The sequence below is a fragment of the Drosophila melanogaster genome, chromosome 3L, assembly GCF_000001215.4.
Source record: "Drosophila melanogaster chromosome 3L".
Classification (NCBI taxonomy): Eukaryota; Metazoa; Arthropoda; class Insecta; order Diptera; family Drosophilidae; genus Drosophila; species Drosophila melanogaster.
The window spans coordinates 10,664,739-10,690,915 of record NT_037436.4 but is presented as its reverse complement, the minus strand read 5'-3'; the positions used below and the strand labels follow the sequence as shown (position 1 = coordinate 10,690,915).

The 26,177-nt window shown below is 40.9% G+C and overlaps 1 protein-coding gene across 5 annotated transcripts, besides 1 other annotated feature; it reads right to left on the bottom strand.

Moving 5' to 3' along the window:
• Nucleotides 1-181: 181 nt before the first annotated feature.
• Nucleotides 182-26,177, bottom strand: simj (simjang). Of its 5 annotated transcripts, NM_168421.2 has the most exons (10): nt 26,108-26,177; nt 25,546-25,866; nt 5,022-5,906; nt 4,655-4,952; nt 3,754-3,840; nt 3,577-3,678; nt 3,313-3,511; nt 2,319-3,251; nt 2,136-2,237; nt 1,613-1,990 (listed from the first exon to the last, which is right to left on the bottom strand). In NM_168421.2, exons 3-10 carry the CDS (start codon nt 5,864-5,866, stop codon nt 1,806-1,808), a joined length of 2,751 nt encoding a protein of 916 aa, NP_729625.1. In that variant the 5' UTR covers nt 5,867-5,906; nt 25,546-25,866; nt 26,108-26,177; the 3' UTR covers nt 1,613-1,805. The 5 variants fall into 5 exon arrangements, with proteins under 5 accessions (NP_001261685.1, NP_729625.1, NP_001261684.1 ...); NM_001274756.1 differs by having other exon boundaries at nt 182-1,990; nt 2,073-2,237; nt 25,546-26,177; NM_001274755.1 differs by having other exon boundaries at nt 3,754-3,864; nt 25,546-26,177.
• Nucleotides 22,364-22,398: a mobile genetic element.

Here is a 26,177-nt window from a genome sequence, read left to right as displayed (position 1 = left end):
AATTAAGTTATTTAAAAGCTGTATAATCTATACAAAATATTAATTGGCCGAAATGTTAATAATGTATTATTTGCATTTACATAACAAATAAGTTTAAAATTGCTGGAACTGACTTAAAAATCAATTTATTAATTTGGCGATTCAAGCCTCCCAAATAAACAATCAAACACCAGTCGATTTTGGTTTAAAAACTGTTATATTCTTATACTGTTTTACATTTAGCATAGAATTTCAAACACACATACACACTGAAACTGATGCCGACTGAATTACAATGCATTTGTAGTTATTTTTTTATTTTTATTTGTATTTAGCTTACAATAATTGTGAATTTCTCATCTGCTTGTTTCCGTTTAATTGTTTTCTCATTATTCTCGTTTTCTTACGTTTTTGTAATTTCATATTTTTTTGATCACATTTTGATTTCGCATGCCCAAAGTGAATTTGGTTTGTGTTCCGAATGATTCGCCTGAATGTAAACCTACTTTACTGCCGTCCGATAAATCAAAAATATATATATGTATATATATATATATTATTTTACCTCGTATGTTTAGGGATTTATGCAAGCCTCTGCTTCTGCTAGATTCCTACTAATCTGTGTATATGCTAATATTCAGTCAATATTATATTCATATCTTCAATGGAGGATCGAAAACCTGAAGTTCTGCTCTGTTCTGTTCGGTTCTAATGGGAAGAGTATATAGATTTCGGTTTACCGAAGATGAATACCTCATCTGTCAAATATATGTACAAATTATCATATCTTTTTAGCTTTAAGTTTTCGATGTTTCTCTGTTATTTTTGCATTTAAAGTGGAACAAAATGAAAGAAACAGTCCTAGGCGACGATCATGGTATCATATGGTATTATGATTTATGGTATATGGTATATAAGGTTGCTGGATCCCTCGCGGTCTCAACTAAATAACAGTACTAACTTCGTATCGGAGCTGTAACATGGATAAGGCATGTGGAGGATTTGATATCGGAAATGAGTAATGAAATGTGAATTATGTGTTAAGTTTGTGGCTGGCTCTCCGGCAATGCAAGAATTGGTTTAATTGTTTTCTGTAATTTATTGTACCCTAAAAATTTGTTTACAACTAATACTATGCATATGCTTAAAATTGATTAAAAAATATAATATTTATATTTATAGATTTATTCACGATGCTAAGAACTAAACGAATTGTACGACAAAATTGTTGAATAAGACCAAAAAAGGGAGCCATGCAGTTCAGCAATCCCAATTGGGACTCCCAAAAAAGGTTAACAATTACAAAAAAGGTTTTTAGGGCGGGGTGGGGATTTGTTGGTTGAATGGTTTGTGTGTGTTTGTGTGTGTGTGGTGTGCGCCCCTAGAAAAACGGGGCAATCTTCTTACTGGCTAGGATTCAATATTATTCATATTTAATATTCAATTACTAGGAGCTTAAAAGTTTGCATTCATTTATCGGCTGCTATATTCTGGCTGGCAAATTAATTAAAATATGTAATGCAGTGGTGTAACAAAAAGGGAAACTACTAACAATTATGTTTAGATCGGCTCTGTTTTGCTTTCATCCGTTTTGTATAATTATGTATAATTATTGTTTACAAGTAGCATAATTAATAGTTACGTGTATATTTGATGTTGGTTTCTTATAAATTGTTTGTTTTTTTTTTGTTGTTGCTTGCGTTTTGTTAAAATTATAAAATTACCTAATCAAGAAAACCATCATAATAATAGTTGTTACTGCTGCTCTGTTCTGTTTGTTTTACGTTTCTGTCTGTCAATTGTTATCTACGTTAGGTGGATGCCTTTTAGGCCTTCCAGTTGTTCTGCCGACTGCCACTGGCCCCACTTTGCTGCTGGGGCGGTATCATCTCCAGTAGATATTGGCGCTGCAGCTCCGCCGCCCGCTGAACTTCCGCCATGCTGTTCGAGCTGCTGGAATTCTTCGCCGATCCGGAGGACGAGCTGCTCTTCTTGTTGTTATTGTTGAAGGCTAGCGAAAAAAGAGTGGAGAGAACATTTCATTAGTATGGAATCCGCCATAATTACTTGAAAATTATTGGAGATCCACCGACTGACTGAGTCGCATTCCTGGTAGCCAGTTATGAATTTCCCAGTTAAGGCCATTGTCATCTCACCTGCCACTTGTGCCGCCTGCGCCATGGCCATTTGGTAAGAGTACAAAAGCGGTGCGAACTGCATCATATGCTGCGGATTGCCACCAAGTCCTTGTCCCAAAGCTGAAATACAGATTTATTTATAAGTTTATACAGTTTATACAGATAAGTTGAATGTTGCCCAAAGGCAGGACCAAAACCCACCTCTAAAGAGCTGCTGCTGGAACGCCTGCATGGCTGCCGCCGTAGCAGCTGGCGAGGAACCGCTCAGTCCTGCCGCCGGATTAGCCGAACCCGTCGATGCTCCGCCAAAATTACCCAATCCTCCCAGCGCAGCCAGATTGCCCAGCTGGCTGAGGTTGCCCAAATTGCCAAGGTTGCCTAGACTGGCCAAGCTATTGATATTCAATCCGCCCATGCCGCCAAGAGCACTCAGATGAGCAGCCGCCGCCAGGGTGGCCGCCGAGTATTTGTCGTAGTTTTGGGCCTGCTGTTGCGACTGCTGATCCCGCTGCTGCTGATCTCTTTCCCGCTGATCGCGCTGCTGTTGCTGCTGCGACTGATGGTGATGATCGAGTCGATCGTTGCGGGAGGATCTCGAGGATGTAGTCGGCTCATGGTGATGCGCTGGCGACGGCCCAGGACTAAGGATACCCGCCTGCTGAGCGGCAATAGCTGCTGCAGCGGCGGTGGCCGCCGCTCGCGAGGATCGCGATCCTCCAGATGACGGCGGTGGTGTGGCTTGACTTTGTGGTGGCGGTGGCGTTGGACGCGGTGTCGCTGGCGTCGGCGTCTGGCATTTGGTGGGTATCACTGTCACCGACGGCGGCAGATTGACAAGTGCAGCAGCCGCCGATGCATGCGACGCCTGCAGCTGTTCCCGTTCCCGCTGCATATGCGACGATGAGGAATTGCTAGACACCGCGGAGACAGACAGCGAATTGCCGCCGCCACTCGATCCATGGTTGTCCACCGGCGATGGACTGCTCTGGCTGGCCAAACGCTGTTCGATCTCCTGCTCCTGCTGCAGCGCCTTAACGAATGCCTGTTTCAGTCGGTTGGTGTGCTCCGCCTTGAGTGCCTTCTTCACATTCGAGGTGACGCACTGCTCGCAAATCACTTTGGGATCTTTGTTGGCTGAAAGTAAATGGGTTTGTTAGATTGCTTATCACAATTATTTAAATATTTGCACACTTACTCTGTTTCTCCCACTTCCACACGGGTGTAAAATCAATCTTGCACTGGGCACAACGGAATGGTGCTGCCACAGCATTGGCCTTCTTGTTGACGGTCAGATAATCCACAACGGTTTCCAAACCAAGAAGATACACAAAATCCGTGTTGCTGGGATTGGGAATGAAGTGCATCTCTGGCGGTGGTGGCTTTGGTGGCGGAATCTGTAACAAATACTCCAGTATAAAACCAAAATATCTCAATTTTCCTAAGCCCCTTTTCCACTCACCTGAAGCAGCGTCTTTTCCAGCTGCTTGCGTAGCGCCATTTTAGCCGCCGCCTGTCTTTGAGCTGGTGTCTGGGCATCTTCTCTTGGCGTGGAGCGATCATTCTGCCAAGAAATAAGTTTATTAATCTATCCGTGAATGGAATTTAATTTTTTGTTGTTGTTGTCAGAAGGACTAACCTTCTGATCGTTGTGCTGATTCTGATGCGATTGGGACAGTGGTAGCGCCGGCGTGATGGAAACAGAATTGCTTATGGTCCCAGGTACCTTCGAATTATCCGAAATATTAGGCTGCATGTTTCAACGATTTGGTTGGGTGTGGTTTTTATTTTTTAACAGGATAGCAAATACGAATACAGAGCAAAGTTGAGTTTTTAGTAGTCGGGTGATTAGTTCAACGCGAGAAATGAAAGAATATTAAGTGCCACTTGCACGAAGTCACCTCGGTTTTTGATAAATCCTCATACAGAGGCCGACTTCGGCGTATTTTGACAGGTGAGTAGTGTTGGGTAGCAATGTTTGAAGTGTTGTAAAATTGTTTGTGTTGCATAGTGTTAGGCAGCTGGATTTATCGAATATTTTTTTTCAATTAGAAGTTACATTTTAATATACAAAAAGGAAAGGAATTCTTTACAAAGTTGTCAAATTTTATAAAATTTCTGATGTTATGAAATGACTAGCTACAATTTTATTATCTTCTGAATATATGTACGTATATTTGATAAATAAGACATGTTTATATACTAATCTTTCTGTAATAATTTAAAATCGAATGTCACACCAATGCAATAATCGAATATGAATTTGACTAGTACCCTTTTTAAGTAAACTATATATCGAAATACAAATAGTTAGTGCTGCTTTAATTTGTTTAGTATTGTTAGTATGTTAGTTTTAAATGTGTATTGTATTGGTAAGCGTGAGTTTTTGTGTTCTTCAAGTGTTTGGAATACATGTTTGGTTGTATAAAATGTTTGTTTGCTTTGGTGTATAGTGAGTTTACAGTGTCTTTGGTGCTTTTGGGCAAAAGGTGAGAGAAAAACTCGGCGCTTACGGCAACGATTACATTACAATAACTCACATTGCGTGGTTTCAGACTGGAGGGCGGTGCCGATGTGGGCGTGATGGTCACCGATGGCGTGATGGTGAGATTCGGCAGGTTGGTGCGCGGCGGCAAATTGCTCGAGCGGTGCGATGAGGAGGTGGCGGGCGTGATGGTAGTGCCGGCGGCCAAGGTGGCACCAGCGGGCAGCGATGATCGTGGCGGCGGCAGTATGGAGTTGCTACCGCTGCGATGTTGGCCGCTCATGGCGGCCGCTGCAATTGCCGAAGCAGCCGCCGCCGCTGAACTCGAGCTGCCCGTTCGACTGTTGGTGGCGCTGCGGATTGGATTGGATATCATGTTATTAGTTATAAAATGAGGAACTTGCTGCAAATTATATACGCACCTTATGCTCACTGCCGGTCCGCCGCTGCCGCTCAAACTGCTCCTGCTGCCCTTGCTGTGGGCGGGCAGGGGTACCGCCGACGTGGGCGTCACACTCAGCGATCCCTTCGAGGTGAGAGCGGCGGGTATCGCCGATAGCGGATTGTTGGGCGATACGCTGGTCGGCGTCACCACCAGATTCTCCTTCATCACCTGCTGCGACTGCTTGAGTTTCTTGAGCAGCATCAGTTTGGTCTCCTCATTGCGCAGATCCTGCCGCAGCTTCCTCAGACTCTTCTCGCGCTCCTTGAGCTCTGCATGGCTCAGCTCCTTGATGGGCACATACGGGGGCATCTCCTCGTCATCCGTCTCCGAATCGATGTTTCCATTCTGCTGACGGCCATTTGTGCGAGCGGGTAGTAACACAATGTCTGGGGCCTCGGCATAGGATTTGGGTTCGGTTCGTGGTCGCAGTACTCTCCGCTGAACCTTGTTCTCATCCTGACCGCCGCCTATGGATCCACTTGTCGCACCTGTGACACCATCACTGGCGTTAATGCTGTTGTTGTTGTTATTGTTGTTTGCGCTGGAGCTATTGGTGTTACTGCTACTGTTGTTGTTGTTGTTGGTGGTGGTGGTGGTGCTGCTGCTGTTGGAGTTTGTGTTACTGCTATTGGAGGTGGTGCCATTATTGGTCGCCGGCGATGCTGACGGAGTGATGGTCAGGCCAGCATTGTTGGCTGTCAGCGCACGCAGATCCCGATTACTGAGCGCCGCCGGCGGCGGAGCCGGCGTTATGGTCAACGCCGGGTCACGACCGGACCCCAAACTCAAGTCGACCACATCGTCGACCTCCATTTTGGCCATTTTCGCTCGTCGCGTCGTCGTGATTCTGTATGTTGATCAACTGCAAGGAGCCAGGAAATAAAAACTTATTAGTTAGGTTCAGATGTGTAAACATTTTTTCTTGAAAAATTTAATTTGGTTTTGTGTGTTTAAAAAATGAAAAAAGGGAAGGGTATGCAAAAAAAAAAAAATGTTCCCCCTTTCTAGTAACAAGCAGAAGGGAGCTGTGTTTAAATAGGGGTTAAGGGGGCGTGGCCCGGAAAAGGGAATTTTGTGGCCGGTCTTCGTGTTTTGCCAAGGGTTGAATTCGGGTTTCTTTTTCAGTGTTTTTATTCCCGTTTTGTTTTCCTTTCGCCATAACGACACTTTCAAAGCGGAAGTACGACTGTCTAACCCCTAAATGTGTATCTGTATCACCTTTTCTCCCTTTTCCGTGCTGGTAAATAATAAAGATATCCTGATTTCAATTTATTAACGCGACGACCTTGTTGGGGAAACCGATACAACCATCCATTCTCGAGCCAAAGATAATGAAAAATGAAAAGAGGGGAGAAAGCTGCACTAAATCACAAATCGAATCGGATTTGATCGCAGATATCTCAAGTGTAAGTGGATTTGGGGCGCTTGTGTGTGAGTGTGAGAGCAGTAAAGCGAAAAATTTCTTTCGATTCGAACATTTTATCTTCCACAAACAAGTCACGTTTTCGATTTAAAAAATTTTCGCATACAAAGCCGCTGGTTTTGTGGCTGCAAGAAAATTTACATGAAAACTGAGCTAGTCGGTGGGCGGAGAAACGTGTAGCAGTCGCCGATCGCTAAGTGGAACCTGAACGTTAAGGCACTAAAACAAATCTAGCTTGATTTCAATTAGCTCATACACTCAAAGTTACTTCAGTTTTTAAAATCTTTTTTTTTTTTAATTTGTGAAATCTTTTAATTTCAAAAACAACAAAATCAATCCAACTTCTCTTCAAGTTCACACACTTGAGTGTTTACTCTTTCAAGTGATAATGGTTACAAAATTTGCATAGAAGGCGGTTCGAAAGACAACAGAAATTCAAGGCCATTTGGTGGTTAACGGGTTTTTGCAACAAATTCGCTTTTCCAAAAACGCAATCCTGTTTTAGCGAAGCTCCACTGTACATAGTAGCAGAATAACTAGCTGAGATCCAAACCAGCAAAAACGGGCGCACACAATCGCAGCCGAACCACAACAAAAACAACAACAGCTAACCGACACGTGAGAGCGAGAGGTGAATAAACCTTTCAAGCAACTTGAGCTGCATCAAAGCACAAACAACAAAGCCCAGCAAATACGACAAACATTCACCTGCCGCCGCTGCCGATTTCGAAAAGCGCACACAAACAATATCAAAATGTCAATAAAATCATTTTAACAAGACTCCATCAGCGATAAAGGAGCAATAAGCGTCACAATTAAAATGAAATATACATAAACGTAGCATCGTAAAATAAATACATAATTCATTGGAGCAGGTGGCAACCCTGGCAAAGCTGAGCTTCAAGATGAGGATCTACACTTTTGCAGATTTCAGCCGAAGAAGAGCGAATCAAATGGCATACATAATTACACCGAGCTGGGGCAAAGAAAAAAGTGAATAACAAAATATTAAACAACTTGGCATTGTTGTCCCCAATGTGCTATAAATTAACTCGCTTTGAAAGCTAGCACACAAACAAACACGCACGCTTACTCGTTCGTTTTTCATTACTTTTTTCATTCCTCCGCTTTTTCTCTTGCCCCCTGCTCAACAAGCCATCAACGGTGGAACCGGCGGCTGTCGGCAGAGTCTCGTTACTTTCGACACTTGTGTCGTCATCAGATTGCGCTGCCCGCTATCAGTGCACAGTGGGTCGCATTCGCGGGGTGTACCAGATAATAGGTGGCAAAGCGTGCTGTGCGATAGTGGGCGACGATAACGTCGAGCGGAGGGGCTACAGTGGTCAACAGGTACAGCGAACAAAACAGTAATTCCTTATTCTTCCATCTTCGGATTTATTTATCATAATTAACTGGCAATTTTAAGTGCCTAATTCATGCAGATAGTTTTCTTGTGCGAATTTATTATAGTCCTAATAATTATATTTAATAATATTGCTGAAAGTATGTATTTAAAAACTATTTTTTAACTATTTTTATTATTAAGCAACCTTTTTAAAATATTCATTCAAAACAAATATTTTATTTATTTCACTGCAATTGCTGTTAGCCAAGTCCCACTGTGCCTTGAATTTGTTGGCCTGTGTGTGCGAGTTAATTCCACAGCCCGAGATTGTGTATGTTTGCTTGTCACAGTGTGTGAGCTTGTGTGCTTTGATGATCGTCAGCTTTCCTTATTAAATTAATGCAAACATTTTTAAATTTTTATAGATGCTTTTTAATGCTGGCGACCATTAAGCGTGATGAGTGCCACTCCACCCCCCTTGGACATGGATATGCTTACTGCACCCCTTACCCTTTAACCCCTGTCAGAATTCGAGGGCGAAAAAAGCGACTTTATCGATTTGTTGCGACGTTTGGCATTTGTGTGACTATTATTGTGCTTAATAGCGCGCTAAATGTGCTTAATTAGCGTTTGTGAGTTGCTCTGTTTGGGTTCACAATGGGTTGTGGGATATGCGAATATTGGATGATCTTGGGCGGTCTGTTGGGAACAGGTGTACTCAATGCTCAAGTTCAAGTTTAAGGGTCGTTGTCAGCGCAGAAGTGGTAATATACCGATTTTCCAATGCAAATTCGATGGGATTTCACGGGGATTACACCCAAGATATCCATATCAAAGTGGCCAAAGGCGATATTGGGGGGTTATATCAAAGTGACCAAAGGAGATAAAAAGCGGATGGGGGAAACGAACTTAGAGGCGAATGACAAGCGACGACGACGCAAACAAGCAAAAGAAATAAGGTTAAATCAAAAGTACAGTTGTGTACATAGCGCGGCCAGCAGCAGCACCAACAAAAGCAACAACAACGGCAACAGCAACAGCAACAACAACACAAACAAAAGCGAAGAGCAACAGCAAAGCAAGCGAAATGTGTTTGAGTGTGGCTGCGGTGAGAGCGACAGAGAGAGCGCTAGCGGCGAGAGCGAGAGGAGGAAGCGGGAGAGAGCCAGAGTAAGATGGAAGAAGAGAGCGCACGTCGCACACACGAGAAATGAGAGTAAGAGGAGAGCGGGCGGCGGATTTTGGGGTCTGGCCACCCAAAAGCACCAACACCACCCCCTCCCCACCATCCATACCACCCACAATCACCACGGTTACACCCACCCAATCTCCCCACCCATCGATTTGCATATTAGTTTGTTATCAGCCTTGCAGATAAAGACTTAACTAAATACTTTCTTTATATTGCGCATTACAAACCAGTCATACTTTGATTACATTAAAGAATCATAAATATCTTTAATCTATGATTCTATTAGAATTATAACTTTCAAGACTCATCGCGCACACCGTTAGCTGATTTCATACGTACATACATACATAGTATATACATATTTACACATATCTAAACTCATTTGAGAAGAAAAGATTTATAAGCACTTTAAAACCTTAATCTACCCACCTTTTCTTCTGGCAGCCCACTTAGATTTGTATATTTATTTTCATGCAGTCATGGAATAGTAGTAAAAAGTTGTTGCTCTGCAATATTATCAATAGTGCCCAAGGTCTTTGTCAATAACTCTTGCACAATCTTAATGAAAGCCCAAGAAAGTCTGAATGTTTATTAAAAAACCGCCTATAGGCTTTAATACACCTAAAAGTCATTTGGGACAGAATAAAAACGTTTTAAATTATCAAAAGGCAAGCAAGACGCAGCTTAGCAAACAAACATTTATTTCGCCACGTTTCGGTTCGACATTATAAGAAATGCGCATATCTTATATCTTATGCCATTGTACATAGGCGGGGAGTGGTGGGGGGTTGGAGTGCACGGGTGTACGAGGTTTAGTTGAGTGGACCGCTAGGAGTAGGGAGGAGGAGGGGTAGGTCTCTGCTTGGCTGCTGAGAGAAAAAGCGAGAGAGCAGGCGAAAGAGCACGACTTGTTGTACATGGTTTGGGGTGGAGTGGGCTCGTGTGGAGTGGGATGGGGGTGAAGTGAAGGGGGCGGGGGGCGGCGGCACTGGCGACCGACCTTCGTACATATTTACTCATCCATGCTGGGATTTGGAATCGGAATTGGGAGGGTGGTGGTGCATCGGGTGCTCAAAACACAATCCCAAACCCAAAACCATACGTAGGCCATTCGACAACTGCAGTCAAGTGATGTCATCGAAAACTATGGAGAACTATCGAATTGCATTTAAAGAGAGTTCCATGCACTTGCTGTTGCACCAAAATGCGAAATATTCACTGATTCTAGAAAGCAATGCCTTCATTTTCATTCGCAATCCCTAACTAACAAATCAAGTTACTCATAAAAATAATCCAAAAAGAATTACATGTACGATACTTGCGGATGAGAATGGGTCAATAATATCAAGAAAAGTTAATCAAAGTTTCATATATATATTAGCTATAATAGACATATAATGCTAGCTATATAACTGTAATCTAGAATATTCCAAGATAACTAATGAACTTAACTGTCTATTTCCCATTGCTCCGAAATCATATTGCTTATCTCTCACAAAATAATGCCTAAAAATCTATACAACCAAAGTAGTTTGGAAAATGTGTCATACTAAACTAATCTAATCGAAATATCTGGCTTATATTCTTTCAATGAAGCTATTAAAAAGGGGCTTTGCTAAATATTTCCCATTTGATGTAATTAACTTAAGTGCTCTATGATAGCTCCCTAAAAAAAAGCCCACTGTACCTCGTCGTTTTTCTCGTTGCGTTTATTTATAACAACCGATAAGCAGAATTGAGCAATTCGCAAGCACTGAAAACAGCGAAACAAACGACTATGTACATAAAAACCAAAAGTTCTAAATGGGTTAACTGAACATAGGGTACAAATTAATTGTATGCACTGTATGACAAACTAGACAGAACAAAATAAACTGAAACAGATTCTTTACATTCTGATTTGGTTTTATTTTCCTAGCTTATCAGTTAAGTATACACAAAATGAAAATGTCTGCTGAGTAATTGGCAAGTTAAAAAAAAAACTTTTGTGGGGGGTGTTTAACAGCTGTTTTTCTTCGTGCTCTTGACCAGTGTTGCCAACTAAATAAACAGTAAATACAATACATAAGGAGCAATAGCAACAATGCAAAGACAAGCTAAAAATTAATGACTTTCAAACTGGTTTTGTTTCTGTTGTTGTTGTGAAATGAGAAGAAAAAATTGAGCGACGAAGAAGAAGCAAGGTAGTCGATGCCAAAGCATCATTTAATGCTTTGTTCGCCTCCGTCTGTAAGAAAAGCTGTTTCTACTTTATTTATAATTCAACATACAACATGTATTTTGTTGTTCACCAGAGATAAGCTTTGCACGCGGGAAACAGATGGAGAAAGTGTATCAAAACTACAATGACAATTGTCAATCTGAGCAGCAGCTGTTTAAGTAACTTTATTGATGGTAACCCTGCAATAACCAAATAAACCTAATATTTACCTCTCTGAATGTTTTTTATTTTTCTCAAAAACGGTAAGCCTTTAACTTGATAACCATTTCAGATAAGAGCAGACTAAACCTTAATCAATTTACAAAAAAAAAAAGGCTGGTTACCACATTCAATATTTCAGTTTTATAAACTAACCAAACTTTAACAATTTACATATCAAGTCAATTTGCAATTTTGCCCAATTGCGCAGGTAGGGGTTATATACATTCATATATACGATGTTATATACATATAAATATTTGATTGCATATACATATATGGCGAAATATGCAATTGCCCACCTCTCCACTCTTCTTCTTGTTCACGCTGCGTCTTTGCTGTGTTTACTGTTGTTGTTGCTTTTGTTGTACATAAGCAGTCCGATCCATGAATGTGTATGTTTTCCACTCACACTCCCGAATTTCACATAGGCAATGGGTTCAACTTGTATATGAAACCAAACGACCGACCGACTCTGCCGACGTCGCTGCCAACGTCACCGTCTCTGCTTTTGTCTATCCAACCATGCGCCCCTCCACCCCTCTGCCATTCTTTGTGTACGTGTGTGTGTGAGTGAGTGCTACTACACCTGGGGTCAATAGATTGGGAATAAGCAATGGACTAATTAAATTAGTCATTAAGGTAAGGTATTTATTTTTCTTAAAGTTAATCTTCTATCGCTAAACCATTTACTCATCTTAAATTTGGATTTTTCAAAGTATTATCAATTAGTTTCAACAATAGAATGGGTAAAAAATAATCTAAGCAATTATACACATTTACTTTAAGCACTTAAAACATTTAACGGTTTTATCATTTTTGTCGTCCTCTATAAATTGTAAAAGCCTATCCTAATTGTTTGTCCACGGGTGTGCAGCATGTATTTTATGGCATTCGGTGGCCGTTGACTGTTTGGCTGAGAAACGGCAAGGCAAAAAGGCAACCGATCTATTTATTACAATTCAGAATTCACAATTCACCCTGTGCAGCGTGTACATCATTACGCATTTGCATTTGGCACATTTAAAATTTCAGCGTGCTTAATTCTTGCTGGCTTCCTGGTTTTATTTTGCTGGCGCTTTTTTTTTTGTTGCCTTCTTTTTTTTGTTATTTTGCTCGCCAAGCAATTGACGCCTGCACTTCGAATGCTTTGGAAAAATTCCACTTAATCAAGCAAATTACCAACGCGTTGCTATGCTTTTCTCATGTTTTTTGTTTTTGGCTCTATTTTTAGGCTTTGTGCTTTTTTACCTTATTTCGGTTTTTGGTTATTTGGTTTTTCGGGTTGGCAAAACAAAGATGGCATGCTGCACGATGGGAATGAAAATGGAAATGAGAGAGAAACGTTAAGAAGCGTTAAGAATAACCCCGAAAAGTAACGCGTAAAAGCAGCGCCCAAAAAGAAATAACAAAAACCAGTTAGCCGATACTTTTCTCTCGCGCGGACAGACACACTCACACACACACATGCACACACGTGCGCAAAGTTAACCTTTTTTTATGACATACTACGATGATAAGTGCGAAAAAAAAGCGGAAAATATTCGTGAATTTCATTCAATTTTACGGAGAGATTTCAGTTTCGTTTGCCATTAGTAAATTAAGCGAATATATCAGTCTATAAATAAGCTTATCAAAGTCATGGCATTGCAATAACACTAAACTTTAGCCTTGAACTAACCACCACAAATGAAAACATACCAATATACAATACGATTATATGTATAAAAAAAAGGGGGACCTAATAAAGTATGCAAATGTAGTTTTTTTTATATTTTATTCGCCTATGTACACAGACGTATTAGCGTGTAATTGTATCTTAGCACGCGTTTTTCGCCTGCAAGCTGCATGCTCAGTGGGACAGGTCCCAAAGTCTTTAATTGTGTAGTCTAGGGGTATATAGTATGTACATATACATATACTAGGTATATATACAAGCCGCCTATCAATCCGCATAAGGTGTGTATAGAGTACGTTCTCATAAAGGTATGTACATACATATATGCGGAAACAGTGGGGCGAGCAACCTTCGAGATACAAATTTTCAGGAATTTATGAGATACTTTCTACCTGCTCACATAACATCTGCTAAAAGTATCGTAACTTTATATCATACGAATAATACACATTAAGTATATTCTAAAATATCTACGTATCTACTTCATTTACCACGAAGTTGATATAGCGGGAAGGCACTAAGAACATGCGATAAAGAAGGTTTAGTAACACAAAATGAGAAAATTACATTTTAATAATGAATCTTAATATTAAACAGCGAAACATTCCATACATGTTTTAAGATTATACGTACATATGATTCATATATTTTATAAAGACCCATCTAAGCAACCAACCCCCTTTCCATTTATCGACCGACCACTGTTGAGATTATTTACTCAAGCCAAGCGGCATACATAATTACATCTGATCCACGTCACTTCCTGCATAGGGTCGCTATAACGATAAGTATCCCCACCAATCTCAAGATTGGGTATTTGACAAATCGAACCCTTTTGGATCTGAAAGGTTCGCTTGACCATGTGCGATTGAATATATACAATATATGCAGTCTAGTCCAAGTACTTGTACATTTGTCTGTGAATATGCATGGCGTATAAAAATAAATGTCAGCGAAAAAAAAATGGAAAAAGAGAAAACATTTTTTCTAGCTCTCTAGCTGATAAGCAGGGCGACACTTACAAATTTGTATGTACAACACATATACATGCACACAAACGGACCAAGTACATAAGTATGCGTGTGCTTAAGGTCTGAAGAGTACGTAATACTTTCAATTTGACTGTTGTTAGGAGGGCTGATTCACAATTTTCATCTTAATCTGGGCAGATTCGTTTTTACGCAGCTACTACTAAAGTGAAACTAAACATAAGGTTTATGACAGATTTGAGGTATTTCTCAAAAACAATACATATATGTATTGTATGTGCTTATATAAGTTGGATTTTATATATGCACATGTTCATTCAAATTTATTTAGGGACTTGTTATCAGTACATTCAAATAGTATCTAAAAATAACCTACATATTCGTATGTTTGTGAAATGTTGGGCATTCTATAAAAAAAAACTCTTGATCATCCAACTTAATCAACATTTAATTCGAGTTGAAAGTATCTATAAAGTATCTACAGCACCATCTTGTGGTATCGCGTGTATCTTTATCTGATCTTGGCGAATAAAATAGTATTCAAGGTCGGTGAACTCCGCATAAAAAGAGAAATCGCTGTATGCAACCAAATAACGGTAACGAGCTAAGTGATGCTGCAACTACAGCCACTAGTCCAAGCACTAGTGGCTGCCACTAAAACTAGTATTAGTTGTGCTGCCTTCTATGTGCGGCACAATTCTTTTTTTTTTATGCGCTTGTTCTTATTTTTGCACTTAATGACGTGTAACGAGCTCGCGCGCGTGTTTTGCGCTCTCTCTCGCTCTCTTTATATATATATATATATATGGGTTGGTATGTATATACATATGTACACCATATAGATGGCCAGCATACACACAAACATATGTACTAGTGGCTGGGTTGTGCGTGCGAGGGAGATGGCGCTCTTTGAATATAAACAGGTAAAAAAAGGTAAGCCAAAAGAAATAACAACAAAAAGTAGCTTTGCCACTTTTTTTAGCCGCCTGCCTTTTGTTTTTTTCTCGTTTTTTTGTTTTATAATTTTTTTCTTGAGTGAAATGATCGTCAGCAAACAACCAAATTGGCCTGGCGGTTTTTCTTCTTCTTGTTTGTGTTGGCCAACAATAATTATCGCCGATACCTTTTAAATAATTAGTCAGCAAGAGCTGACCATGAAAAATCAGCACAAAGTGAGGAAATCAACGTAGGCTTTTGCAAACTGTTTACAGCAGCGCTTTATCTATCGTAAAGTAAACAATACATAGCGTACACCGCAAGTACGTGTATTGAAATTAATCACTAACAATTTTCAGTACTATTAGAACTGTGGTGCTAATTGATAATTACTACCATGTTTCATTACCATTGTATTTGTTTAACGGTTACAGCGGTTATTATAGCAGTGCATAAATCGCTAGCAATCAAATATGGTAAATAATACTATTACTTCGGAAATTTCGCAACTGTACTTCATTTTCCATACAACTTTAACTTTACGACCATGACAATCGTAAATAAGGCCATAAATTACAAATTATTCATAATCGAAGATGGCAACTCTGTTTTAGCTTTCAAAGATAAATAAGAAGCATTTTCAAAAAAACAACAATCGACAGAAAAGTCATTTAAACGGTCAATTGCCTCAAGCGGCCAAAAGCAAATGTCCGAACGAGAGGGCGATAGCAGAAAAACACAAAAACCAAACACACAAAACTAAATGAAATTGAGAGGCAATGCATAATGTGCGAAAAAGAGAGGGCGGACATTGTGCGAAAGGGAGAGACAGAGAGGGATAGAGAGGGGCGCAGCAGCTGACAGCTGCCCATTTAAATAGCAGCGAAAAAACTGCAGGTCGAGGACAATGAAAATATATTTTACCGCCAACAGGATGTATTTAATAACAGATATCCTAACATCTCTTAACCATCTCTTAACAAAAAGCACAAGCCAACGAATTATTTTCATATCTAAATAATAAACTATATGACTATGCTATTGATTTCAATATGAATGAAGAATATTTTTTGAATGAAAGAAATTCATTGTAATTGGAGTATCTGATATATTTCCCAACAAAGATTTATGGTTTTTTAAAAACAGACAAATACAAAAAAAAAAAACATCAAATGCGTGGAATATAGGCCATTGAAACATGTAATCCAGAGACAAGTGAATAGATACTTTCCCATAAGATATAAGAGATATTCGGGATAAGTATCTAAGCTATGCCAAAGCAACAACAACAATCACAACTTTTGAATTATGATGAATATTTAGCAGCTGAGTAGTTTGATGCCTTTCAAAACTCTTCAAATGTGCTTCAAAATCGGCCATTAAAAAATGTTAACCACATCGGGATGTGCATAAATTATAATTTACCGAAGCGCAGCAGCCCCAAGATGTCGAATCGGCGGAAGAAGAAGAGCGGACGGGAGGTTGACGTATAGGTGGAATCGGGTAGAGAAGGCGACAGACCGATACAAAAAGCGAGAGAGAGTGAGTGAGAGAGGAAGCGAGGGAGAGAGCGAGCAGCCTTATATACACGGGCATGGAATGTTTGCCTGTGTGCACACGCAACACACACACACACACACCCAAACAAACACACATAGATTCCGCCGTTTGGGTTCTACTTTCGTGTATATATATATATATACACCATATACCATGTACAGTGGACACCGCTATGTACAGCTGTGTGTGCAAGCATCGGGACAGCTAATCAGGCAATTAAAGAGCCACCAAATAGCCCAAGCAACAACAAATGGTCTCAAACAAAAAACCACAAGAAAGAGAACCAATTTGAAAACTGAGGTGGGAATCGACAATCAAATGTGCCAGCAGCACCGGAAAAAACTTTAGCATCACCCAGTAGTTATAATGTTCATTTCCATGTTGCAAGAACCGTCGATGGAAAGAAACTGCTTTGTTGTTTACATAATGGTTGCAAAATTATGAAAATCCCAACGATTCTCAACAAACAAGCTGGGTTGTCACACGCAGACAGTGGGTGGTATTTTCTACTGCCCCGCCCCTTTTTCGAGTTCAAACACCCACCCGTTGCCTTAACCTGCAAATGCCACGCACTTTCCACGTATTTCAACCACCGAAAACAGCGCAAAAAGCAGCAAGAATAACACATATTTGTTAGTTAAGCTGCACGACTAAATGATACCGGTTATTTGTTGTTCTTCAACGCTTCACATATAAAAAAAAATGTTAAATCACCACGCACATATTAACAAATACAAACAGCAAGTGATTATAATAACTAATCCTCGTGGGAATTTCACCAAAGCAATCCTTACAGCAACAAATTTATTCATTTCTACTTTTTGGTGGATATGTACATAGTTCTTTTATGAATGCATTTCCATTAATGCTAAGAACCAATTTAAATCATCTATTATAGCCTATTAAAACGGATTAGTGAAAAATATTAAATACTTTCGCAGGGATGAACTGATTCTAAATACATTCCCATATGATATTTCGTTTTAAATAAGGTTCATGAATTATGAAATAACATGGGAAAATTTGGATAAAAAGCATGGAATATTATAGAGATCTTAGACAAACTCGCACATTTTTAAATTATATTATATTAACTAATTAAATGGGTATTACCTGATAGGCTACTAGTTACAAGAAACTCTCCTTAAAAAAAAACATTGGAAAAGGCTTCCAAGTTGTTCTTAAGTTTTCATGATAATAATGCAACCCTCGAGTAAAAAAGTGCCATTAGGAAACAAGAAGAAAAACAGATTCGACAAGTTACTTCACTTAATGCGGTTCCCCCGCCAAGTTGGAGGGAAAAATGCGCCGCAAAAGGGGGTGGGGAAAAACCCCAAGTGGGCGGCTGCTGTTCTAGAAACTTTTCGCGAACCTTTAAAATGGGCTTTAAAAAACGAGGAAGGGAAAGAGCGTGGAAAGCCTTTACGTCTGGGCTCCCTTATTCGCCGGTTACGAAGTCCCCACTTCCCCTGAGGTTACGCCCACATAGCAACACAGCCCGATGGCGCCACCCACGTGCCACCCCCTAAAAAACCCTCCACCCCCTCCCCCCCTTTTTGACCTGTCTGTATGTTGGGTAACTTTTTTTTTTTTTATTTTGCCTGCTTCTTCTTTTGCCTTTTGCCCTAACACAAAAATGTGTATCTAGAAATATTTTATGCAGGCAACTCTTCAGCGAGGGGGTGTGGGGCATTTGGAGGGGGTGGCAGATAGGCGAAGTGGGTGGGGTTGGTGATGGTTCAACCCCCCTCAACCCCCGCCGCCCAACAATGGTCGCTGCTCTGGTTTCAGTTGTTGGTGTTATTGCCTTTGGTTTTGGGTTTTGGTTTTGGGCGTGTTTCTGGTGGCACAAAACTATGAACGAAAATCCGGGTTGGAGGTGGTTCGGTGGGGCGGGAATGTCGCTACCTCAGCACACATATAAATCTTTTCACGAGACATACAGTCGAACTCCCATAACTGCGACGTGTCTAAACAACTTTGCAGTAAAATTCAATCAAATCTGTCATCATAACTTAAAAACTTTTGTAATTTAAAGCTTCGAAAAAAGACACATCTCAATAAAGTAAATATGCACATTCTTAAGAATGTAAATGCCTAGTAAAAGAAGTATTACATAATAGTTTACGCAACGTGCTAAACAATTAAAGAACCACTTGCTGACCAACTGAACTATGTCAAAACTACTTCATAAGCGTGGGGTTAAGCTTACCAATTTAAAGAAGAATTCCCCCATGTATGTAATCCAAATCGTACTGATATGAAAGTGCAGATGCTAGTGGTTGGAGCTACAGAAGTGAAGTTGTATATATATAAATATATACATATATATTGATACACATAGACGGCACATCAAGACACATGTCCACATAATTGCCAAACGCGCAAAATCGAAGTGGCGACCGGCCCACTCCACCCGAAAATTCGCCACCCCCAACCGCCCACAAATGCCCAACGAAGCAACCCAAGCCACCCAAACCACCCAAGCCACCCAAAACCATCCAGCGCCCAACCCCTCGGCTTAGGATTCCTCACCAGTCTGCATTTGCAGGTGGGTGGTACAGTTGCGCTTTCAATTTATAGTTGGATTTTCGGTGGCCTGGGTCTGACTACTAAGCCAGTTTCATAAATAATTGCCGAATATTGAATTTTGAGGTGCCCAAAGCCCAGGCCAAAACAATTTCCCCATCTGCCAATGATATTTGCGCTAATTGCCATTGCCGTCGTCGTTGGTATTTTCATTAAAATTGCGTAATATTAATGGTCGCTCATATGCAGCGAGTAGTTAGTTTCCTGGCCTGGGTCACTCACTCTCATATGTGGCTAAAACTAATTTCCCGTCCAAGGTTTCATGTTCACACACAAAACGAAACATAGAGCAGAGCATAGCAGCATCAACATATTCGGATTTTCGGCATTACAATTTGTGGAAATTTGCATATTTTGAGGGTGCTGTGACCCCGAATCACCCGAATCAACGAGAAACGAATAAACCATATTCGCTTCGACCTGCAGCAGCAGGCAAGTTCACTGATATACAATGGTGTAGGCATATCGCATAGATTACGCAACTATTCCCAGGATATCGCCAGGAGCTACAGGATAGGGTGTGGGGTGGGAGGGGGGTGTTGGGGCAAGAGGGATGAGGGGTAGGGAATGGAGATGATGGCGGCTTCACACATTCGCGGCGACACATTTGTGCCACTCGACTCCACGCTGGCCACCCAAAAACGGTAGGAAATCCACTCAAGCACAGCGAACATTGGACTACCCATTCACCACCATGCAACCGCACATAGCCATCCGACCACCACCCCCCCCCCCTTATTTTTGTGCTTCACCCAACTACGCCACTGTACAGCTGGTATCAAAATAATAACACGGAAAACCCGGCCCATAAATTAGGAAAGTCAGGTTATCTTCCATTTAAATCGGCAAAGTTTGCTTTCGCTTCATTTACTATTTTCCATATATATATTATTAGCTCTTATCAGCTTTAAGTATATGCTAGTTTCTTAAAGCAAGCAAAACTCTAAGAAATTCAATAGAATTCTGTTAAGAAACGCGATTTTGGAAAGGGAAATTTCGTATGAATTGTACATATTATAAATCAAATGAGAACAAGATACAATATTATGTACATAACATAAGTACCTATGTATATTAAATAAGCAAAAATTTATAATTTTCAAGTTATTTCCCAATCCTTAAAGATTTCTGTCATTTGAGCGATGACATTTGCTATAATCTCGACCTCAGCTGTGCGTAGGCCTTCGTTGGGTGGCAATACAGGGGGTGGTGGTGGTTCATCGGATGATGCTGCTGGCTGTTGTTCTTGTTGTTGCCTTCGTTTTCGGGTAGCGACGAGCCCGGATATTATATGCATACTTGAACTATGCGAGGAAGGAAGTCAGGCGACCAGACCAGCAGCAACAGCAGCAGGAGCAGGAGCAGGAGGACCCCTTCTGTCGTGCCATTCCCAATGGCCCCCTAGACCAGCCCCACCACGCCCCCCTTATCCTGTTTTGTATATGTATCTGTTTTTGCATGCTCCTCTCGCTCTTGCTCGCTCTCTGCCTTATGTGTGTGTGTGTTTGTGTTTATATACATGTGCATGCACAGCTGTACCGTTTCGGGGCATTTTACAGCCACAGAGCCGCCGCCACAGACAACCCGACCACCACCCAAGCACCACCCACAGCCAACCCCGCACAGGACCACCCACAACAACAATGCAAAACGTCTGCATTTCAACTAACGCCACCCGATACACAAACAAACGTCGAGGGGAAAGGGCTCCGCACAGCCCCTCCCTTTTGCGACCACCCCCTCGAAAAAACCAACAATCCAAGCCACCCACCCACTCAACACCCTCTCTCTCCCTCCCCCCCTCTACCCATCCACTGCAGCAGCAGCCATCTCATATTGCCATAGTTGTTGTATTCTTCTTCTTATTGTTGTTGTTGTTCTTGTTGTTGTTCCTGCTGGGACTGCCGAAAAAGTTTTATATATAAGCGGAAGCTTACGAAAATCCCCCACCCGGCGGCTGAAAAAAAACAGGGAAACCCCCTTGAAACGCCAGAAAAACAGAACTCATTACAAAATCAATAAGTTAATTTTACTTTTAATTTTCTCTTTTTTTACTTCAGCGTGCACTATTTACGTGACATTTTTATGACAAACTTCCTGCATATTAAATCAATAATACTTTGGTGAACAAAGTTGGTGCAGCGTTTTCAATGACTTTTCGGTTTTCCACCAATTAGATCTTAAATAAAGTTGTTAAAAAAAAAAGAGAAATACCACTAGTTAATAACACAGCGTGCTTTAAATTTAAGTTGCGCTCGGCCTTCTTGGTCGCGAATAATCGATTTTTTCAGCAGCAGCAGCGCCAAAGTTAAAACCACCCACTCAGCCCCAACAAGAAAGCAGAAAGGGGATACCATAAAGAATATATGTATAAGTGAAGTAAAAAACACAACCGAAGAGACAGGAAAACAACTCCCCGAAAATAAGTGGGAGGTGTGGAAAATTCGGTTTTGCCAAAGGTTGGGCTAAGGTTGAAAGTATGGAAAATCCAAATAAACGAATTCCTTTGACTCGCCCACCATCTGACCTTTTCACTCCGCTGGGGGATTTTTATTAAAATTCTTAGACTTATTGCTAAAGTATTTACAAGAATTCCATGATTTATTGTTTAAGTTATTGGCAAAGGCATAAATTCTTTGTACATAGCACATTTGTACATTTTAGTAGCAATATCTTTGAGTTTACTTAGAAAGACAAAGAGTATGATGTTCTTGGCATCGATAGGTGACCGAATCTTCCCTGGCTTTAGCTGTTATCGTAATCGCCATCACAATCGCTCTTGAATCGCTTGCGAACTTTGATTCATTGTTCTCGGTGTTTGTTGTTGCTGTTGCTGTTGCAGCTGGGCTTTTGTTTTACTTGTCAACAGAGAGTTTAGTTTGGTGCATCGGCTTTGGCTTAGGTACTGCAGAAACCCCAACCCCTTCGCCGCCCTGGCAGCAATCACCCTCGAGCCCTTGCCCACCCTCTGCCCATCCAAACAAAAACAACAATGCTGCGGACGCTGCATGCAACTATTGAGGCATGAACATGCAATTTATGTACCTCTGTATGTGCGTATATGTATGTATATACCTACGAACTATGAAATACAACAACAGCAGCAATAAGCGACTGTACTTTTGATATAAAATCCACTATACTCCACACTCAACACTCTCCATACATGGAAAACCAAACCAAACCAAACACACATACAGTTCAGATGTGTACGTATGTATGTATATAGCACCGAAAATACTCCCCATCACCTACCGCCCACCACCCACCGCCCACTTTTAGAGACACCCACTTGGAGTGGAAAGCTCTGTTTAGTTTTAGTTGCGCTTTAAACTGCATTTCGGCTTGCGATGCCTTGTTGTTGCAAGCTGTACATAGAGCATTGCATGAGTGGCGACAGGGGGGTGTGGCGGTGGGCTGTGTTACTTGTGCAGCAAACGAAATAGAAAACAACTGCAATATGTTTGCTTCCCCGGAATGCAGGAATGGAATAGCCAGAAACACAGCTCCACTTGCAATGCATTCGGCAGATTGAGCCCAAAAAACAGATATTACACCCGAAACATGCCCAATCGCCAACCAATTGCAGTTGTCATCTAAAAATTGCAACTTTTACAGAAGCCTATCTATAAGCATTGGGTGGTAACAACTTTGAAATGGGACTGGCTTGAATCAAAAGTTTCCATGAGCATGGAACAACCAGAAGAAATCGATTAGAAAACGGGCAGTTCTTAAATTTATGTGGGACTTAAACAAATAGTTAACTTTATGCTATTCTAGCATTTGCCACAAACTAACCTATCCTAACTATCATAACTTTACAATGATGTACATTGAAAAGAAACCATGTTAAAGTTATACCGTTTTGGTATAATATTTTATATTTATCATTAGCTCCCTTTTTGTGTGTGCTCTTAAGCATAAGAAGTACTTCCTGAACTTTTGACCTCTTTAAGCGAAATTAGATGAAAATTTCAGATATCGATAACAAGTGCCAGGGGGGGTGGGGAGAGGGAAATGAAGTGAAAAGGGGAAGGAGAAACGAGGAAGAGGAAGAGCGCAGCGATACTGCAAAGCCGTCGACTTTTGTTGCTCCACTTGCACAAACAAAAACGCACGAAAAGACGAAAAGAGAATTTCGGCTATCGAGCAAGCTCCCCTAAACTCACACACACAAACACAGACACTGGCAAACTCACCTGCAAACTCAGGTAAATCGACACGCGTGTGTGTGTGTGTGTGCGCGGGTGAGTGGTACCTGTGTGGAGCTGACACGGCAACAAACAAAGGTAACGCTAAAATCTACAGCGATAAATCTAGAAACCGGGCATTCTAGTTCCCAACCTACCAGATATATTTTAACTCTTTCGATTCACTTTTTCCATGGCTAATTGGTTGGAGCTACTAATTATCAATTAATTACATTCGCATTTTATAGATATGTATATTTTATTTTGTTCTACAAATGTGTAAGACTTATTATTTGCATTCTATTTGATTTTGCCTCATTGAAATTTATAGAAGTTCAAAATTCTTATCAATCATTGATTTTACGATAATACTTGGCAAAGATAAGAATTCGCATAGCTAAAAACTCATTTTCTTGAAATAAATCTTATTACAAATTGAATTACCGATGGTTTAATAGTTTGGAAATAGGTTCAGCGAACTTTTAACTCCTCTTAACTTTCGGATTTCACCTGATCCGCTGTGAACTAGTTCAGATATAGCCACCCCTCCCCCACCCACAGAGAAACCAAAACAACAACAATTGCAATTACAGCAACACCAACTAAACTATTGCAACAAGCAAGAACAACAAAAACTACTAGAAATGCGGGTCTGGGTCGTAAAATCGAGACCAAAAGCAGAGAGCAAAGGAGCGGAGAGAGGAGGAAAGGCGAAGAGAAGTGCAAAGCGGTGGCAGAGGAGGATGGGGAGACTCGACGAGACGTCGAGAATGCAGTGCACATAAAGAATGCCAAAATAAGTTTAAAACTAACGACGAACCGGGTTTTAGTGCGTGCGTCTGTATGCGAGTGTGTTTGTGTGTGGGAGCGAGACAGCCAGCAAGGTGGTTTTTTGTATGGCTGTGTATTTGTATTTTGGAGCATGCAACATTGCCGAAAAATGCGTGCGCTGCGGGATGGTTGAGAAAGAGAGAGGGGGGAACCCCAAAAATGAGAGAACCGAATGGGAGAGAGAGTTTGCGAAACAAGTGCATTTCTGCATGAGTGTATGTGTGCGGGGGGTAATTTTCGAGAAATTAACAAGTGTTGCAAAGCTCAAAAAGTGCGTGCGGGTAATTAGCAAGTATAAATATGTAAAACAGAATCAAATACAAAACGAATGGGAAAAAGTTCATTAACACAGTTAACATAAAAGACCGCCAACAAATCTCATTCATAAGCGAGAAATGTGTGTATAGATAACGGGAACGGAAAGAAAAACGAACAGCGGCGACAACCCCTTCCGAATACAAAAAGGAAAAACCGCGGCAACCCAGTCGAGCGACACAGGAAAAAAAGTAGCAGCTGAGACAAGCTCCTAAGCATGGCGTCCCAACAACAACAGATAAAAGCTGTAAAAATTGTCAATATAGAAGAAAGAAAGGCAGGCTGGCTAGCAGCAGCAACAACAATAACAGGAGGGGGGGGGCAGAAGAAGAAGCAGCAGGCTTTGGAGCTTTGCGAAATAATGCGCGAGAGTTAAAGAAGAAGCCGCCAACGCCAACTGCGACGTCGGCAGAGCATTTTTAACGAGCCGAATGACAAGCGCACACAAACAGAAACACCAACACACACAACGGCACTTATGCAGATGCATACAGTCGAGGGCGAAACCATAGCAGTAAGATCAGAGCGTAAACATTGAGAAAATTAATAAATTCAAATTAAAAATGTGTGTTAAATATTACCTTAAAAAACTATTGAAGTGTTTGGCGTTTAGTAGTAATTCATATTACTTTCATTGTTTTGATAACAATACATATAAGTATTTAATTCTAGTGCCAATCATTAAGCTATTGTACATTTTATAGTTTGTTTTGTAAGACAGTTTTAACAACCAACTTTTGGGTTTTATGACTTTTCTTAATTGCCACTATTGCATTGACCTCGATTGTTCAAACACACAACCACACGCACACAAGGAGGCGCACAGATGGGCGACATGCATACGAGACGCCGCAGCAGCAGACCGGTTGAGGTTAAATTGGATAGTGGCAGTGAGAGAGAGAGCGGGGCGAACGAGAGAGAGCGATTGGAGATGGAGCATACATATACATATTGAATTTTTCCTCTTTGGCGTAATGAAAATTTTAGCACTGTTTTGGGGCAAGAAAACGGGGGAAAAAAACAAGAAAACTTACCCGCGTGTGAAAATCCGTTAGTCGGTGGCGCCTCTGCCGCTGCGCTGCTGCTGCGGAACTCCTCTCGATTTTTCCAATTTCGCATGCACAAAACTATTTGGATTTCACTTAATTAATTACACTGCTTATGTACCACCTTATATATGCACTTATGCGTTGGTATGTATGTATATACGCCTCACCAACACACTTGCAGCCCGCGCTCTGCTGACGTCGACGCCGCTGCCTTTTTGCGGCTACTTTTCGAAATATTTTACACGCACTGCAGAATATACTTTGTTTTATATAAATATTTTTGTTTGTCTTTTACTTTGCTGTAAACTTTATACGCAATTTGTTTACTATTTCAAAGAGAGAGTGAAACACACAAAGACATAGACACACACGTACACACACACAGATAGGCCGCTTTAAGCATTCGTGTGCGGCATTTTATTAATCCACGTCGATTTGTTTGTAAATAGATAACGATACGATATTGTATTGTATCCGCCGAATCCACAGATAACGACTCGATTTAATTTCAATTGTGCTTTTTCGCCGCTCCGCTCACGCACACTACCTCACACACACAGACGAGACCGCGTAGCACGTCCGAACGATCCGAGAGATGAAAAAGTAAAAAAGTGTTT